At 36.3% G+C, this 19,111-nt stretch overlaps 2 protein-coding genes across 2 annotated transcripts; one reads left to right on the forward strand and one right to left on the reverse strand.

Annotated features, from left to right (window-relative positions):
* Nucleotides 1-724: 724 nt before the first annotated feature.
* LOC113752034 lies at nt 725-3,840 on the forward strand. The gene is made up of 3 exons (XM_027296180.1): nt 725-2,043; nt 2,354-2,896; nt 3,383-3,840. The coding sequence occupies exons 1-3, from the start codon at nt 1,153-1,155 to the stop codon at nt 3,482-3,484; spliced, it is 1,536 nt and encodes a 511-aa protein (XP_027151981.1). The 5' UTR covers nt 725-1,152; the 3' UTR covers nt 3,485-3,840.
* Nucleotides 3,841-8,550: 4,710 nt separating this feature from the next.
* Nucleotides 8,551-12,902, reverse strand: LOC113780587 (probable serine/threonine-protein kinase PBL7). The gene is made up of 5 exons (XM_027326375.1): nt 12,509-12,902; nt 11,369-11,604; nt 11,037-11,226; nt 10,462-10,853; nt 8,551-9,270 (listed from the first exon to the last, which is right to left on the reverse strand). Exons 1-5 carry the CDS (start codon nt 12,630-12,632, stop codon nt 8,941-8,943), a joined length of 1,272 nt encoding a protein of 423 aa, XP_027182176.1. The 5' UTR covers nt 12,633-12,902; the 3' UTR covers nt 8,551-8,940.
* Nucleotides 12,903-19,111: the final 6,209 nt, after the last annotated feature.

The following is a 19,111-nucleotide window of genomic DNA, read 5'->3' on the forward strand; positions in this document are numbered from 1 at the left end:
TGTTAGCACTTACTTTCTTGTTTACCTTTTTAATTTTCAAGACAAGATGATAAGCTGTAACGTGTAAAGCTAAAAGAGGAAGAACTGAAAAGGTCCGGTCTGGTAAACGTACCACTTTATCACTTTTATAGGGATGACTGACTGGCTAATGGAATAATAATAACTGCATCAACAATATTTCAATCTCCACAAGCCGTGAATAGCAACATTCTTTATCGGGTGTACACATTACTATTGCAGTATCAAGAATATTAATGGATTCATGGGCTTCGTGGAAGCAAGTGATTTGCAGCATCCAGGTGAGGTATTCTAACTTTACTCTATGCCGTGCTATGTGTCAATTGGTTTGGAGAGTTAATTATTACTAATATAGCTCCATCAAAGTGTAGTATTTGGTTGGTGGGGGTAAAGATACCTTGCACTGTCTTTTTTATTTTATTTTATTTATTTGTTGAAAGAGAAATTTCAAACCTTATGTGCGCGAATCGCTTTCTTTCTGAAAAAACAAAGAAAAAAAACAAAAATATCGATCAATTATGGTGTCGGGCGTTGATTGGCTAGCCCGTCTGTGTACCAAAATTGATTAAATATGTGTTGAGGGAAGTTTCAGGAATGTTGGATGTGGAAATTAACGCAGTCCATTGAATTGGACCATTGGACTTCATTATTATTAACGTAAGGTTTATTGATGGTGAGTCGGTGGTCCACTAGAATTTGAAAGACAAAATCAAAAAATGGTGGAGACTTGGGAGGCGAAGCATCTATTATGACCTAACAACAGGGAATCTAGAATTCTGGGGCGTTGGTAATATGACTATTCTAATCCTAGGTTCCAAACTCTTGATTTACCTTTGTCCCATGCCCAAATATTTCCCCATCAAGAATATCAGTCAGTGAGAGAGAGCCATAACCGGCTTCATCTTCGTTCCCTCCCCTTAACAGACTTCAAAAGTCCCCAACTCAGATCCGAACATCTCTCCAATCCAGACCTTCTTGCATCGCCATTTTCCACTTCCCGCTCTCTGCAATTGCTGAGAAGAAGAAGAAGAAGAAGGCAATGGTAAGCAAACTATCACTCTCTTGGTCCGACCTCCAAACAGTACTGAACGAAACAATCTGAGCATCCTGCTGTTGGTTGGACGGTCGGACCAGATGAACTCTGCTGCTATCCAACGCCCCCCAATAGGCCTCAGCAGCCTTCGCAGCTCCATTACTTGGTTAATTATTACTATGTTAACAATCTATGTTCTGTATTCATCAAAGCTCATATTCAACAAACGTCAGCTCGAATGTCCCTTGCCATCTTCCGACATCTCAACAAGGCAGAATGTTGAAGACAGCTCTCCATTTGCAAACGAATCTGCGATCAGCAATTATTCAGCTCAGGAACCTGCGGTTTCTACGACGGCGCCGCCACCGCCGCTGCCAAGCCTGCCCTTGCGCGATGATACCGAGCTCAAACACATTGCTTTTGGGATTGCCGCCTCGTCGAATTTGTGGGATAAGAGGAAGGAGTACATAAAATTGTGGTGGAGGCCAGGGGAGACGAGGGGGGCGGTTTGGTTAGATAAAAAAGTGTCCACTGGGAGGAATGAGGGGTTGCCGGACATTAAGATTTCTGGGAATACTTCGGAGTTCAAGTACACGAATCGCCAGGGGAAGAGATCTGCATTGAGGATTTCAAGGGTGGTTTCTGAGACGTTGAGGCTGGGGATGAAGGATGTTAGGTGGTTTGTGATGGGAGATGATGACACTGTTTTTGTTGTTGAAAATGTGCTGAGAGTGCTGTCCAAGTATGATCACAATCAGTATTATTACATTGGCAGCTCATCGGAAAGCCATATTCAGAACATATTTTTCTCCTATGCCATGGCTTATGGTGGGGGTGGTTTCGCCATAAGCTATCCATTGGCACTAGAAATAGAGAAGATGCAGGATCGATGCATTCAAAGATACCCTGGACTATACGGCAGTGATGATAGGATACAGGCATGCATGGCTGAGCTAGGGGTTCCACTTACTAGGGAACCTGGCTTTCATCAGGTAACAATAAATAAACTGATTGGAATAAGGTCATCAGGCTCTTAAATTTTGAGTTTGCTGAGAGCAATAGCAATCTAGAAACCATTATTTGTTGCTTATGTTTTGAGCAGAAATGCCATTGTATCCTTGATTTCGTAGTTGTATTTTACATGAACATTGCTGTCGCTCAGTTCAGTGCTCCATTATGAATGCAATCGAAGGTGTAGGATAAATTAAGCAACCATCATAAATTGAATTAACTGTTCAGAGTTTCAATCTAGAACTACATGGTGTGATAACTTATTTAAGTCCTGTTTTGGTGATAATGCAGTATGATGTGTATGGAAATCTACTAGGACTTCTGGGAGCACATCCGGTGACTCCACTGGTGTCACTTCACCACCTTGATGTGGTGGCACCAATATTTCCACAATTGAACAGAGTTCAAAGCCTTCACCACCTGTTTGAATCGGTTAAGCAAGACTCGGCGAGCATAATACAACAGTCAATCTGCTATGATAAGAAAAGGTATTGGTCCATTTCTGTGTCCTGGGGCTATGTCGTTCAGATCTTCAGGGGAGTCATCTCTCCCAGAGAGCTCGAGATGCCAACCCGAACATTTCTTAACTGGTATAAGCGAGCTGATTACACAGCTTATGCATTCAACACTAGGCCTGTTACCAAACATCCATGCCAGAAGCCCTTCTTGTATTACATGGGCTCAACAAAGTATGATGAAGGAAGGAACCAAATAATTGGAGTTTACTCTCGTTTTAAAGAGTCCAGCCCATATTGCAGATGGACAATGGAATCGCCTGAGAAACTCAATACAGTCATTGTCTTGAAACGGCCAGATAGCAGCCGTTGGCAGAAGGTACATCTGAAGCTTAAGTGCACTCCGTCCTCTGGTTTATATATTTGTCCGATTATCATGCTACTGATATTAGGTGTTATTTGCTAATTCTGCCATAAATGCCTGTAAACAAATCTCCCCGTTCTTGGAGACTGGGGTCACGCAAATAGTTTAGGAGAAATCCCAACTTTGGAGCATAATCATTTCAAGAAAGTGGAAAATGGCAATCAAGTGTTGCCGTTTTAGACCAAGTAATTCCTGATTTAATCCTTAAAAATGGTTACAAGGCATACAAACTACTTAAAAATGCACTTGCTTATGGTAGCAAGAATTTTCGCTTAACACCATGATATGGTATGATAATACTTTTAACACAAAATTGTTAAGCATGATTGCCTCTACGGGTATAATATTAGGCCTGCCTTCTCTCATTATTAGCTTGGTGTTTGTGTTATTTACATAACTTCTATCAGGACCAACACTAATTATAACCATTCTATCTTGCAGTCACCCAGAAGAGACTGTTGTAGAGTTTTGCCATCCAAAAGGAGCACAAATATGTATATCTGGGTAGGCAAATGCAGAATGGGTGAGGTTAGTGAAATGTAGCAGAAGCAGCAGGCAAGAAATTCGGCCAGGCATCTGTTCTCTTTTCCTTTTCCTTTTCCTTCAGTGGTGTAAAGGAAACAAATTAACTCGTTCCATTCTAACTGGGCATGGAAGATTCAAATTCATTCTTTTGCTACAGCAGAAAACTCAGAACAGCAACATTCACAGCAGGACTGATGCATAAAATGACTAGGCTAGATACTAGGTAGCATTTTTCTGTGTAAATTTGACAAGGCAGACATTGTAGACCCTTTTACAACAATTACCTTGAAACAAATCAGGAACTGAGAGTTCCTACTTTGGCATTTTTTTTTTAAATTTTTCTGGCAATGCAAATTCTGTGTCCAGAACTGAAACCTCTAATCCTAAACCATGACTCGAGCAGAAAATTCATCAGTACTTCAATTAGTTCCCCTTGGTGGCTCTGTTACAGTTTGGTTCTCCACTATTAGAATGTGCGAAATTGAGGCATGTGGGGAAGTGGCTGCTGCTGCCAAGAAGGCAAGGTCAACACGAGTTTCGTTTGGGGAAATAGGCTTCTCCACCTTAGGGATCACAGTAACTCTTCCATCCTTGACCTCCAAATTCACTGAACAAAGTTTCACAGATCAAACAATCAGGAGCAATGTTTCATGTAAATGGCAAGTAAAATGCAGCTGGACTTCAATCTGCTGGTTGACATTGAAATGACGGTTATAATAAAGAATAAAGACAACAGAAATACAAGGAAATCATTTGACTCTCAAGCGTTAGGTGATTATTATTGCTGTTCTTTTTTCACTTCAAAAATGAATTTCACTAGTCTATTTGTTTTCTCAAGTCTAGCAACTCCTGATTGAGTTGATTCCTTCTACTGCCCTTTTCCCAACATCTTCAATCAATACTTTTTTCTGTGTTTGGATTGTGAATTATTAGAGATATTTTTACTGTAGCACTTTTTGTGATGTGATGTATGTGAGATAAAAAGGTAATTGGAAAGATAAAAAGGTGTGTTGGAAATTGTAATGATGATGTAAACAAATAAATTTTGGCTAATAATTCTCTATCCAAACAGTCTTAAATTGTCATTGAAATACAAACAAATCATCTCCCATCTTACTGATTTATGAAGAAAACTGTAGCAAAGATACATCGAATACTTGTTATTGAGGTTTCAGCAGTTAAAAGGAAGAGAGTGCGACTAAATTAAAAAAAGAGAATAGAAGACCAAGGAAAAAGGGAAAGTAAAGGAAAAGAAAATGAATACGGAAGAAAAACTGCAAAGGCAGACTAAATAAACTCAGTAAGTCAGAAACTTACATATAGTTTTGTTAATTCATTACATAACACATTGCCAGAGTCACAGCGATGCTTACTTTTTTAAGTATATAAAACTAATCCAGCTGTGACAAATGTACGATCACCAACATTCCTTATCATAGCATAGAACCAAAGGAGAACAGAATCTGATAATCCAAATCCTGAGATATCTGACCATGCACGTTAAGAATCTTGATTTTTTCAAGAGATAAGAGAAGACAAGTATTAATTATTTCCATTATCTCAACAGTTCCAAAATTAGCAGTAAAACCGAGTCATTCCTCATGCAACACAATGATCAACTTTATACGTAAGACCTCTGATAAAAATAATTCACTCAAAAGCTGATACATAATGCGTTCTTGCACTTATCAACGGGCACAGGACAATGAAGTCCAGAAATCCAACAAGTTTCTATCAGAGGCAGATATCCGTAAAAATTAGAAACATAGAGAAACCTTTTGAACCTCAAGAAAGCTCTCGTCACTTTCTTTTTTCACTCGAGAACTGGATTCAAGCGAACTATTTTCATTCAACTATTCCTCTGAAAGAGACCATCCCACCACTGTTCATTACAGATTAGTCTCCTCTTTTGATTCTTTAGAAAGAAAACCATGCAACAGATAAACCGAAAGACCCAGATACATCAGGAGATCAGGAAAAAGTGAGGGAAGAAACTGAAGCAAGAAAACCAAAATAGCATTCAGAAAATAATGATATCTCCAACACTCTTTTACAAGATTGATCTCAGTAAAGCTCTGACACAAAGTGGATTCCATATTTACTCGATAAACTTGACAAACGAAAACTTTAAGGAGTCTGTTAGGCGTTCTTAAACAAAACTGGATAGATGCTTCTCTCAGTGAATCCATACAAATAACACAATCATGTACCATCACCAATGTTCTTATGATAGTAGTATTAAACAAGAACACTTGATTTCACAGCAGAATCTAATAATCTGATCGTTTATAGATTTCCACTGTTCCATCATCACTCAATTTATGTAATATGTCCTTCCAGGAACTAAAACGCAACTGACTCATGGATCATGAACAGGTCATATCACTAATATGTAATCAATTTCTTGAAATTATTAACCACCAAAAGAAAATGAAAGAACAATCAGCTACAGAAAATCAACCCACGAAAAGCCCATCCATTAATAGCCAAAATTTATAAAAATGCCGAATCATGCATCACAAACCCGAACAGCCCTGATGAAAATATTCAATAAAAGCTGAAATAAAGGAGTAAGCTGGAACCAATAAACACAAAAACTTCCATCAAGCAATGAGCTACTGCAAAGTCCAAGAATAGCCCATGAACTATTAACTGAAAAGAACGGAACATGTAGCTGGTTTGTTGAAGATAATAATGAGATACATACCAGGATAGCAGAACCACCAGAGAATGAAGAGGCAAAGAAGGACCATGATAGGAATGATGTGAATGCAATTGTCTGAAAGAGTCCTTCTGCGATGATGATGATGATTTGTGACGCTGAAGATGGGAAGATCATCACCAGCAGCCCTTCCCCTTCTTGTCATAAATAGCAAATTGGGTCTCTGCATTTTGTGTCAAGTTCAATTTACTGCTGTGATTTTCTGAGTGTGTGTTACTTGGGGGAAATGTATGTGTCTCTTGAGAGAGAGGGGGGGGGGGGAGAGAATTTTCAAGGGTTGAATGGTTTGTGTTGTTATGGAAATCGGAAATTTGTGCACTGTTACTTGAATGAGGAGAAGGAATCTTGTAATGTATTAGTTAGTTAGTTAGTTATACAGGGAAATGAGAGAGGGAGTCTGATCTTCTGTTATTTGTTCAATTTGGTTGGTTGTGGCGGGAACAGTTTCACGTGCGAAGCACGTGTCAAGGCAAATACTAGTGGAACTTCATTTTAATTGACCGCAGCAAAACTTCTCTGGCATCATTTGTTCATGATTTTAGTGCTGAAGTTCTAAATTAAAACAAAGAAGTAGTACTAATTGCTTTTAATTGTGAAAAGAGATGTTTTTAGTAGGGCTACGATTGCGAACCTATTGCAATTTTATGTGAGTTCTATATTTAGCAAGAGACATTCTAGTTTTGTTCTTTTTTTTTTTTAATCCTTTCATTCCTCCTCACACCCTTCTTACCCTTAAGTGTTAGGCATAGGATTTAAACTTTTAACCTGACGAGCTAAATATTTTTTTATGGTAATGAAAAAATATTTTTTTCTCTATTTAGTATACAAGCTAAATAAGTAGTGACAATTAGAGTTCTATCTATAGTAGCAAATAGCTTATGTTAGTTCAACTTTTAGTTATAAACTATAAAGGAATGATGAAGATGGACATTTTGGGCATGAAAAGCAGATTTCTATGTCCTTGAAAAATGTGCAATTTTACATTCATAGGATTTTTTATTTTTTATTTTACTTTTTGACATCCATACTAGGGGGAGAGCTTGGAATTTACTACAGGTACGGAGGTTTACACCTTTGATCTGCACCTTATGTTTCACCTAATTGTCAACTTATCCAAGGGGAATTAGTTTACATCCATAGTTCACCATGTTTATAGAATGATGAAAAGTACAGTTATTGGAACACAAAGTAAGCCATTTACTTGGGGGTAAACAAAATTCCCTAGTTTTCCTCTACACGTAGTTTTTTGCATAGTTATTAAACTAGGTCCGGTAAGAAACCCGGCAGAGGAACTGGGTCACGGGTTCAACCAGTGGATCACTAGTTGAACCGGTGAGTATTAATTTAATATTTATAAATATAAAATAGTAATTTTAATATACATAAAATATTTAATAAAATGCTTTTAGATACTAATTATTATACTTAGAAAGATATATAATAAATATATAGATATTAATAGAAGATTTAATTTCATTTTATCATACTTTTAAATAAATAAATAATATAGTCAAGTATAAAACAAAATTTCTATCGCTTATTTTCAAAACTATAGCATTATTTTTTTCATTATTTTATTTTTTATTTAAAAATAATTTAATTTTCTATCTAATCAAATATTATCAGTTTAAAAGTTAAAAGGATTAATTGTATAATAAAAAAATAAGTTTATTAAAAAAATTAGTTATCAAATAAAAACTAAACAAATGGTAAAGTCTATATATATTTAAATGAAAATCCAATGTATAAATCTTATCAAAAACATATATACATTTTGTTTCAAAAACAAAGATCCATAATAAAAAAAAAAGGTAAATCAGATCAATTGAAAAATCGAACGAATTTTCGATTGAACCAATGGATCAACCAAGTTTGTCCAGATTTTTACCGAATCAATTCTTGTCCAATCACACTAGAGACCCGGTCCGGTCTAATGGCCGATTCAACCGTCGAGCCGATCCGAATTTAATAACTATAGTTTTTTTCACTTGGTTAGTATCGATTTATTTATACGTCATGTATATATCAACATATTTTTTTTAGGAGTATAAGCACAAACTTGCTAGAGAATCTTTCAGATGTATGTGAATAATATTTTGAGTTTTGACATTACTAAGGACCTTTGTATTTGTTGAGGATAATCACCGAAGGGCATTCTAATTTCTAAGATTATCCATGGGTATATTTTGCTTGCATCAGCAAAGTAAAGCGCCAACCATTTTTTGAGGGAAGTTTCTGCAATTTTCTTAAACCTGAAGGGTACCGCCTTCAATTTTCACAAACCTCAGGGGAGGTTCTTAAAATTATCCGAGGAGGATTTAATGAAATTCCAGGGCCGAAAACTAAACCACAGAATAGGCGATGACGCAAGCGGGCACTCTGCAGGCTCAGGCTTCCAGAGGGCTTCCCTTCTTGGGAAAAGTTCAAGTACGAGCATCATTCTTCCAACAACTTATGCTTCGAATGAAAAAACAAAATGAGCATCATTCTTCCCACTAAATAAAACAATTTGTCCTCTTATTTCACTATACTTTTCTCTTTTTTGAATTCGAATTGAAGGTTCTTCTTACACGTGAGCCCGACTAAAGATTTACCCTGGACGCAGAGCCAAATTTGAGGTAAAGATGGCTGATGCTAGAAGGGGGATTTCTGTTTTTACCAGAAGTACAATGCAGAGAAGCACCCGTTATCATGTGGAACAGAAATCAGAAAACACATGAAGAGGTACTTGGGCCAAAAACTAGCACGGATATCAGTCATTAAGCCTGGTTTGCTCATCATCATCATCGCGAGTAGTGGTTCCAGCAAGAGGTTTCTGTTCATCATCTTTTCTTGATTTATATGAAGATGAGCTCTTTCGGGAATTATGGACAGGAAGGCGACTGGGATCATATGTTTGGGATGCAAGGTAATTCAAAGCTATAACAATATCAGCTATCACGGGTCGCATGCTAGCTTGCTCCTGGACGCACATTGCAGCAATTGCAAGAGCTTGATACAAGCCCCTTACGGGATATTGACCTTCCAGCGATGGATCAGCCATCTGAGAGAATTTTCTCCTGTCTCTGAACAAGGGCCGTGCCTGCAATTAGCAAAGAGAATTGCAGGGGTATTATATATGAATGCCCTACAGACAAAATAAGAGAGAGACATATCTGTGTCTCTATGTGCGTGCTCATGTATCAGTGCATGCATGTACAAGTGTGCGTCTGTCCGCGTATATAGCAAGAAAATAATCTACCAGAATGAAGCATGCCCATTTTAGGCTAAGGTGCAGGGCAAAAGTGCATCATTTCAACTATCACTAACCTGTTGCACATAGGCAAAAAGAAGGCAAAGCACATAATTAAACATTCAAACAAAGATATTGATTCAAAAACTTCAAAACTGAAGCAGCCAAAACAGTGTATGGGCTATAGGATCCACCAGCAAGTCACCCATTGATGGAAGAGTTCAGATTTTCAAAAACATTCCTTTTCAGATTCGTGGAAATTCATAACATCATTTATATATTTGTTGTAAGCTTATCTAGCAAGCATTAGAGCCCAGATAAGGTACCAATGGAATAGTTTAGCAGACTAACATGAATCAGGAATACATGAATTTATTTTCACAGCTTCAGTCCGACTCCACTAACTTCAAATCAGGACGTTAGTGCCTCTTTTAACACATCTCATGTAGCTTCTATGTTCAAGAGCGCACATATAAATTATCTGCTAATTCTAAGTCATTTCTGGACAGTGTAATGGGTGTGACTGCATCAAACTGACTTCTAGTCACTTAATCTATGGAGACAAAAGAAAGTGATTACTGGTCACAGATATATCACTCCATCCTAAAGAAAATCAAAAAGGAAAAGAAAGAAGCATAAGCATAAGTTGATGCTAACAACAGGAGTACATGGGGAAAGAGACATTGGATGCTTTATATGTGGTCCCCATTCTCCAATCTACCTCGGTTACTTAAGCAAAAAGTAACTTTGGTGGTCTAAATGGCAAAAGAATCACAATCCAATTGACAGCAGATCAACTATAGATGATAATTCTTGACAGTCCTCCAAAAAGTTGAAATAAAAAATAAAAGGTGATCCAAAGGAACAAAAAGCAAGGATCCCAATTCAGCAGCTCCATTAAAGGTGCTTCACACTTTAATGGAAGAAAATCTAACGGGCACTTTGCTTAGAGTTCCCTCCGCCACTAGGACATAAACAGTCTCATTTCCATTTCAACCAAGGCAAATACTAGCAGGCAAGAGAGAGGTAGAGCTAAGTTACCCATGCAACCAAATTTTGCTCTGCAGCAGGTCTAGAATCGTCAATTGCTTTCCTGCCAGTGATGATCTCCAGAAGAACAACACCAAAGCTATAAATATCAGATTTGAATGTAAGCTGACCGGTCATTGCATAATCCGGAGCACAATATCCGTATGTACCCATCACCCTGGTGGAAACATGACTTTTATCTCCCGAAGGGCCAACTTTGGCCAAACCAAAATCAGATAGCTTTGGATGATAACCCTCCCCAAGAAGAATGTTAGAACACTTTAAATCTCGATAGATGACAGGAGGCTTCATCTTGTCATGCAAATACTCTAAGCCTCGAGCTGCACCAGCTGCTATATTCATTCTTGTGTTCCAATCAAGCTTTTTTTTATTGGATGGACGACCTACAAGAGTAACATAAATAACTTGACACTCATTGAGGATAAAGTGGCACATTAGCAAGATGGGACAGTTTCAAAAAGGGAGCAAATATAATACATGCAGGCAAAAAGAATCAATCAAGAATATATGTAGCAAAACAACTCTAACCAAAATAACAATAATAAGTTCTCCAACATTGCACTTACCATGTAAATGGTCATCCAGAGAACCCAGGGGCATGTACTCATAGACCAACAGCCTCTGAACTCCCTCAGCACAACAACCAATTAACTTGACAAGATTAGGATGATCAGCCAAACTTAAGAATAATGCTTCAACCGTAAACTCCCTGATCCCTTGACATCCATTAGGATCAAGCTGCTTAATAGCCACAATCTACAGGGACAAGAAAAACTAACTTTAGATCTTTTGCAACATCACACATAGTACTAAGCATCTAGGTAACTAACGAATTTCTGAAGACAGTTTTAAGTAGTGGCGAATTTGTCAAATTGCAACCTTTAAAAGAAAACAATACCTGACCGGTATCTACCAGACAACCTTTGTAAACTTTGCCAAAGCCTCCCTCCCCCAGAAAATTTTCTGACCTGAAATTTTCTGTAGCAGCTTCCAGTTCAGTATATTGAAAGGCCCTAGAGTTTGATCGATTACCATCTTCATCACAAAAAGACCTCTTACTAGCCACCTCGTCTGGTGCTGCAGATGGATTTATATCTATCTTGTTCTCCTTCTTCCCACCTTTATTTGGGCTCACTTCCCGTGTATTAGCACAAAAACACAAGAAGCACCTAAAAACATAAGTATGATAGAGGCCCACGGGGGAAGAAGGCAAAAAGACACAAAGAGAACATGGGCAAGATGATGCCAAAATATGGATTTCATATGATCCTCAGCTAAGTAGTACCAAGGGATAACCATAATAATTACTAAAACCTAAAAGCAAACAAAGAACCCCAGAAAAGACAAAATCACATAACACTAATAATTAAACAGTAACATCATGAATAACAATAAATATTAGGAAAAAAATCAAGTCGTCCCAAAGACGGTGTACAGCAAACAAGAACCAGCATTCACTATTTCAGACCATCAGGAAAAAAGGGTCAAAGATCCAACCAAACTATGTCACCACAATTGATGATGGACTCGGACACTTTCATCAACAAAGCATCCTGAGCTGAAATTAAATGTAATAATAGTCAACTACATCGAAAGCACACCGACACACATCAAGATTCAAAATTTCCGGCATCCGTCCTAGCACCATGAACCATAACTTACAAAAACCAACGCAGAAAAAGACAACCAGATAATTTCTGACAGACCATCTCCTACAAACTGGAAAACTTTAAGGGAAAATCCTATAAAAGAATTAATTATGCAAATTAGAAAAGGCACCTCAAATCATAGCAAAAGTCCCACTAAAAAGCAGACAAAAGAACCATGCAAATAAAACATCAGGAAGAAGATGGTCAGGCTTCATTCATGAAAAGGAACCAGCAAATTTTGTACCCATTTTCAATTTTCAAGCAAAATCATGAAAAAGAACCAGCAAATTTTGTACCCATTTTCAATTTCCAAGCAAAAGTCATGGAAAAAATAACCTTTTTAAGTTTTTCTTGCAAAAAATCAATCAAACAACATACAAAGCTCAAACCTGTTGTGGGTATTCTTTGATCATCTTTTGTATAGTGATTGGTATTGATATGACTATAATTCTTCCTTTTTTTCTCTGGCTTCTTGATTGATGATGAATCTCCTGAACATGGAAAACATCCCATGCTTTTTCCCTCTCCTATCTTTCTATCTATCTATCTCTCTCTTATATTTATATGTATATGTACTGTGTTGTCTGTGCGAAAATGTATATACTCTTGAAAATTATTTCTCCTTTTTACTCCCTTCTTCCTGCCTAAAAAGATGTATATGAAACAGAAGGCCCAGACACAGAAGAGAGGAATTTACAAAGCTGGTACAAGGTTCTGTAGAGAAAGAAGCATAGAGACACAGACAGCCAACACGGAGTGCTCAGCCTTAAGACACTCCTTTTGCTCTTCTTAGTTCTTACTTTCGTTATTTTGTTTCAGTTTTCTGATTTTTTTTTCTCGAATTTAACGACCTCGAGTTGTTATCGCCTGTGACACACGCTTCGGAGGTATTCCAATAAAACTGCCATGTCATTCTCCCGGATTTAGGTGTGCAACCGACTCTTAGCTTGTCAGAGGCTAGGTGGTTTATAAACAAGTACTTCTAATTTTCGACATAAGTATTTTTAATTTATCAAAAATTAGAATATTTAATTTATAAAAAAATTAGTTACTAAACATCATAAAAGTATTTTTAATACTTAAAAGCTTCATTTTTTGGTAAATGCACCGTAACTTCAAACAGGGTTTAAATAAGTTGAATAAGTTCAAACTTATTTAATTATTTTTTGGATTTGAAATTTTATTTAATTTTGACTTGTTTATTTTTTGACTCGAACTCGAACTGGAGTTGAACTCGAATAACTTGAACTTTTAAGATGTAAATTTTGCTTATATGCTAATCGAGCCAATCTTGAATTAAATTTGAGAGATTATCAAATACAAATTGCTGTTTAAAGTTGGTTTGATTAATTAGTAAACTAAATTCGAATGAGTTCTCATCGAGCTGAATTCAATTCGAGTATTAAGTAGTTTAATTCATTTTTCAAATTTACTCTGATTCTGCTAGTTAGGAAAAATTGCTACAAACTCCTCGTGTTTATAACAAATCTTTTAGCTTTTTGCTAACTTAATTCATTTTATTTCCTGAATAGCTTGAAACTTATGTCCAAGTTTAAACTTAATTATATAATTAACAAGTTTTATTCTTTTAGAATTTAGTTTGCCTCAAGCTTGAAAAAATAATGAACACCAAATTTTATTTTACCTAATTTAAAATTTATTAATGACTAATTTCAAATGAACACTTATCAAACATAAATCGATGTGCATATCTAGTCATTTTATTCATGTTTATAGCTCCAAAATTTTACTTGTTTTCCTTGTATAGCATTCCATTTTTGCTTCACGTGAATTTAATCTTCAAGAAAGAAAAAAAAAAGAATCATTGTGCTATTTCATCAAACTAAATCAGATAATAATGCGTGTCTTTTTTCTATTATTTTTACCTCATGAGCCAATGAAACACAAACTTAACCATTAATCCAAATCATGCATGCATCAAATAATTTAATTTTATTATTTGGAGTCGACGTATTGTATTGTTTAAGGATTCTTGTACCATATTGTTTTAACTTATTAATGTTCCAATGGCGTTTGTTGATTCATATAATTTGCCATTTAAAAGTATAATCATATTTAGCCTCAAATTGATGGGGAAGTGATGGATTTGTATAGCATAATGGAAAGGAATATGAGTGAAAGATATTGGATTTAAGGCCTGCTACTTGTACTATTAAAAAAAATCTCAAATTGATGAGATAGGTATATTTTCAAATACTTCACCAAGTAAATTTCTCAGTTTAATGTATGAGACCAGATTAGTATTTGGAAAGTGAGAGGGGCCTTTTCAGCAATTCCCCGGAAAAGTCCATTCGCACCGCAAGAAAAAGTGGAGCATTCTCATTGGAAGCTCTGCTTAGCTCAAAAAGTTCACATGCAGCAGATCTTACTTTCCGATTATTAATCACAGTTTAACTTTTGTCACCGGCAGGGGAAAAGTCAAAGTGAACTGCTAACAACAGAGGGCCGATTTATGACCATCGATCCAAGGTTCCGTGAAGCGGCCATCAGCGGTGCTGTGATATGAGGTGGAATCAACAGTGCCATACACGTTTTCAGGTGGAGAGAAAATCGACGGATCGCATTTAAATCGCTTTGAATTGATTGCATATTTGACACAGGCTTTAAGGAAATGGTTTGACTTTCAACAGGAAATTCATTAAATTTTTGACATTCGTATTTTGAGAGCTTTAAATAAATGCATTGATTCTTTTTTTTTTTTCCCTTAAATATTACTTCATTGCTAATTAAGGCTTTAAAAAGTGTGTAGAAACAAAAATATACTTTTGGTCAGAGAATTTTCAGAGCATCCGCTGGAATATTCACTTATTGAGAATATTTTGAGTTTAGTTTCAAGAAAATTATGGAGGGGCAATTCTACATCTTTTTTAATCTTCCACCCCTCCTTATACCCTTTCCATCCCCAATTGCAAAATTTGAATCCAGAACTTTAATACTGAAAAAAGTTCCAAGAAACTGTTTGGTATGAAAGAAATGGAAGGAAAGGAAATGAGAGATCTCTAGTGGAAAAAAAATGAAAGGAGAGTAGAAAAAATATGAATCCATCCATTTTTATTTTGGATTATAGAAGGAAAGGAATGGAAACTATTATACATTAATTACATTTTTATTCATAATTTAAAAATCTAGTTTATAAACACATATAAGTTATTTAGAAAATTTTAAAATTTTCTTTAATCTCAGTGTCCTTTTCCTTCATTTCCGCCCATCTTCGGACGGAAAAGTATTTTGATAAAAAATAATTGAATATTATTATCCCTCCATTTTCTTTCCAATCATTTCCGTTTCTCGCCTCAGAAACCAATTTAAACATCAAAAATCTTATCCCTTCATTTTCTTTTCTTTCATCTCCTTCCATTCCCTCAAAACAATCAGTAGTGTCTAAGAGCCCTCTTCTATCACTAGGGTTAAAAATACAGGATTCACTTTTAAAAAGGTGACTTTAAAAGAATGGTATACTTAGGCAAATAGGGACAAATATGAAAACTCCTAAAAATTAGGAGGCAGACAATCTTTGAGTTTACGTTCCCGTTCCCGTGACCTTCTTGTTCGGAGCACTGGACGACTTGGATGGTCGGACAGAACAAAAGCTTGTCGTGTAAACCATACGTCATTTAAGGCAGTATCTTCTTTTTTCTATCAAGCAAATTCTTAGGCGTTATTAAAAAAAAAAAAAGGAAGTTTTCCAACACTGCCGAGTAGTAGCCAAAAAATGCAAAATCAATACTCACAAAGGGTAAAATCGATAATTTCTAATATGAGTCGCTTACGTTGCTCAATGTGACATGATAATAATGCTCTGTTCAATGAATCGAATGCTTCTTTTTTGTGTTCCCAAGAAAATTTTGCCATTTTGCCCAAAAGATTTTAGGTGATTAGTGTGAATGGCGTATTTTGGACATTTTATCGATCGGATTTTATGTCGGGGACGTGAAAATGTTTGGTGCCTATTCACTTCATTGTGAAGATTTGCCATTACCCAGTAAAGTAATAGTAATTCATAGTAGCAAGGAAGGTGGGAAAGTAAAGCAAGCACATAATTCAGTGCGTTAGAAGTAAAATAGAAGGGACGTCTTCTTCATGTCTTAAATATGATTGAAATCTTTTATGAATGAGATTTTGGGTTAAGAAAGGCACCCCAGGTCCTAAAGGCCCTAAACTATTTAATTTGCCAATAGGTTTATGCCCCCTTCCCATCGGATTGGCTTTTATTTTGTTTTTTTTAATCTAACTTGTCAAAATTAAGTTGGACACCAGCCAAGCATTTAAAATTCCTCTATAGGCTTCGGGTAAAAAAAATTCTAATTCGCCGCCTATGGTTTACAAAACTCAAAAAAGTGTGTTGCTCCACAGCTTAATAAGTTTATTTTATTTTAATTTTACCTGACGTAATCGGATTGGGTCCGCGATTCCCCTCTGAAATAGGAGGATATTTACAGACACAATTAAAAAAAGCTCGCGAATGTAAATACTCTAAAAAAATTCGAGATGCGTGTCGTCAGCAATCACTTGTTCTGCTTCTACATATAGATCATTTTGAACAAATAGAAAACTTTTTGGTGGAATATTCACATTATGTAGAATATTATCACCATACCTCTCCGGTGATCTAGAGATGAAAAACCTTTCCCTTCAAACCTTTGGCGGGTTTTAACAGTAGCTTATTTGGAATAATTTTTTAAAAAAAATACAATGACACTTTTTTGATATAACGTATGTAAAATAAATAAAAAGTAATTAAAAAATACATTAATAAAGAAAGTAAATAAATATTACTCCTAGTAAATAATGTACCATCCGAACACCAGTCGATGCATCACTACACCTTTCCGTCCAACCCTTTTATAGATAGATGTTTTCTTCGTTTGTACAGCCTGACTGGTATTCACAACACAAATAAGCAGCCCACAGCATCTCGCGCGAGGGGGCAAATCATATCCTTCTCACCACATGCCCTGGTGAGAAGACAAAAAATGGTTCAAACTTTCCGTTTTTACTTTCGGCCCGGTCTATTCACCAAACAGTTGTTTTGTCCGAATGATCAAACTAAAACCCCCTCATGATTGGAATTGTTAACTATAGAAACTTGCCAAATGTACTTCGCTGTTGAATTTAAGCAACTGCCCCAAAAAATGCGCCACATCTCGGATTTCCAATTATTCTGTCTGCCCCTTAGAAGTTAGCTCCAATCTTTTGGCACCCAAAGAAAGAGATAAAATAAAAAAATGTATTGATGTAGTTCCTTTCGAGCGGAGACACCCGTAAGAACAAGACCATACCACCGGTCATCGTTGATTAAAGACTGACCCAACCGTTTCCGATCTGATCTTCTCGACCGTATATGGTCGTCGTCTGCATCAAACTGATTAATCACAGGGATCGAGACAAGTGATAGATTAATGAACTACTAATTTGGTGCCAAATAAGAGTGCACGTGGTATTATTAAGCATCGCAAGTTGAAGATCCTTAGTCAGTCGTGGAGAATAAGTTGCTCATGAAAATGACCGGTATATTTTCAGAAGATTTGCTCTTTGTTTCTGTGTGGTATTTTATTGCCAGTTCTGGACAACAATTTAGACTAGTATATATGATTTCAACGAAAACGAGAGCGACTGGTGTTTGGTGACGACGTCGTAAGTAAGTGCCTTTTTTTAAAAAAGTAAAATAAAAATTTATTAATTTGGTACACATTCTGCCGCGATTTTTATTCTGCGTGACATGATATCATGTGTTTTCTTGTTCCTTGCATTTTGATTTTTGCTCTTTAGTCTTAAAGTCTAAACTACTCGACCAGGGGCCAAGGAGTGCTTAGAATTGACTATTTCTTTCTTTCTTTTCTTTGTTTTTGTTTTTTGTTTTTTCATCTCACTCGATATTATTATTAATACACCACCGCGGGAGGCTGCTCTTTGTTTGGTGCATTGATGAAATTAAATGAATTTGAAACTGTTAGCTGCAAAAATTATTTGCTGTGCAACACCAACAATAAAAGTTGCTGCAGGCGGGGTTTAGCATCCACGGCCTGAGTATTGATTGGTCCTATCCAGCATCGTACCCACACCCTAAATACGTGTGTGCCCAGTCGACAAATAATGACAACGTTACCTTTATGGATTAATTTTTTCTACACTGACAATGTATACACAGTCAATGTTGGATGAATGACAATTATACAAAATTTGAATTTGAGATTCAACATCTGCACACATGTCATGAATCAAACGGTGATAGTGTATACTGACAGTGTGTATAAGATTTACTCTACCTTTATTAACGCACCAAAAGGAATCGATTAAGTATAGGATTAAATCGACAAATTGCACATTAATAGTATATAGAAAAAGTTACTCTTAAATATATTTGTTGTTATAAAAAAAACTATGCTTGACCATGAATAAATTATAAGAATTTTTTTCCCTTTTCTAAACCAAGCGATTTTTTTTTAATGATTCATCCATTATTAAAAAAAAAAAATTGAGATTCATCCATCACGCATTTAATTTGTTGGATCCCCCAATTGATCTTTGTTGCTTTCAGCCATCCACTTACCTTATATGCAACACCTCAGGAAATTTAAAATAGTCAGCAATTCATGATGGACCAACAGCTAATAATTCATGGGGCAACACCTATAGGTGGACCAAAAGCTAAAATGGACCAATTTATTTACTAATTGGGTTGCCGAGCTTTCTCTTGCAACCAGCGACCCATTACACAGAGGTACGTGACAACCAAATAATTGGCCCAAAGTCATGCAACGTTACGTGCTTGCGTAAGCACATGTGTGAGGTGACAACGCATGCTAGGTTCACCTGTTCACTTGGTATGTACAGGCCATTTGTTTAATTGCGCTGGCAATGGTAGGCGATCCAAAAAGAATTTCATCTGGTATTCGAATTTCACTTGGCCATTTATTTGTCCTGTGTATTCAAATTTCACTATTGATGTGATAATTGCGTTAGTAGGTAAT

This window comes from Coffea eugenioides, chromosome 1, assembly GCF_003713205.1.
Source record: "Coffea eugenioides isolate CCC68of chromosome 1, Ceug_1.0, whole genome shotgun sequence".
Taxonomy (NCBI): Eukaryota; Viridiplantae; Streptophyta; class Magnoliopsida; order Gentianales; family Rubiaceae; genus Coffea; species Coffea eugenioides.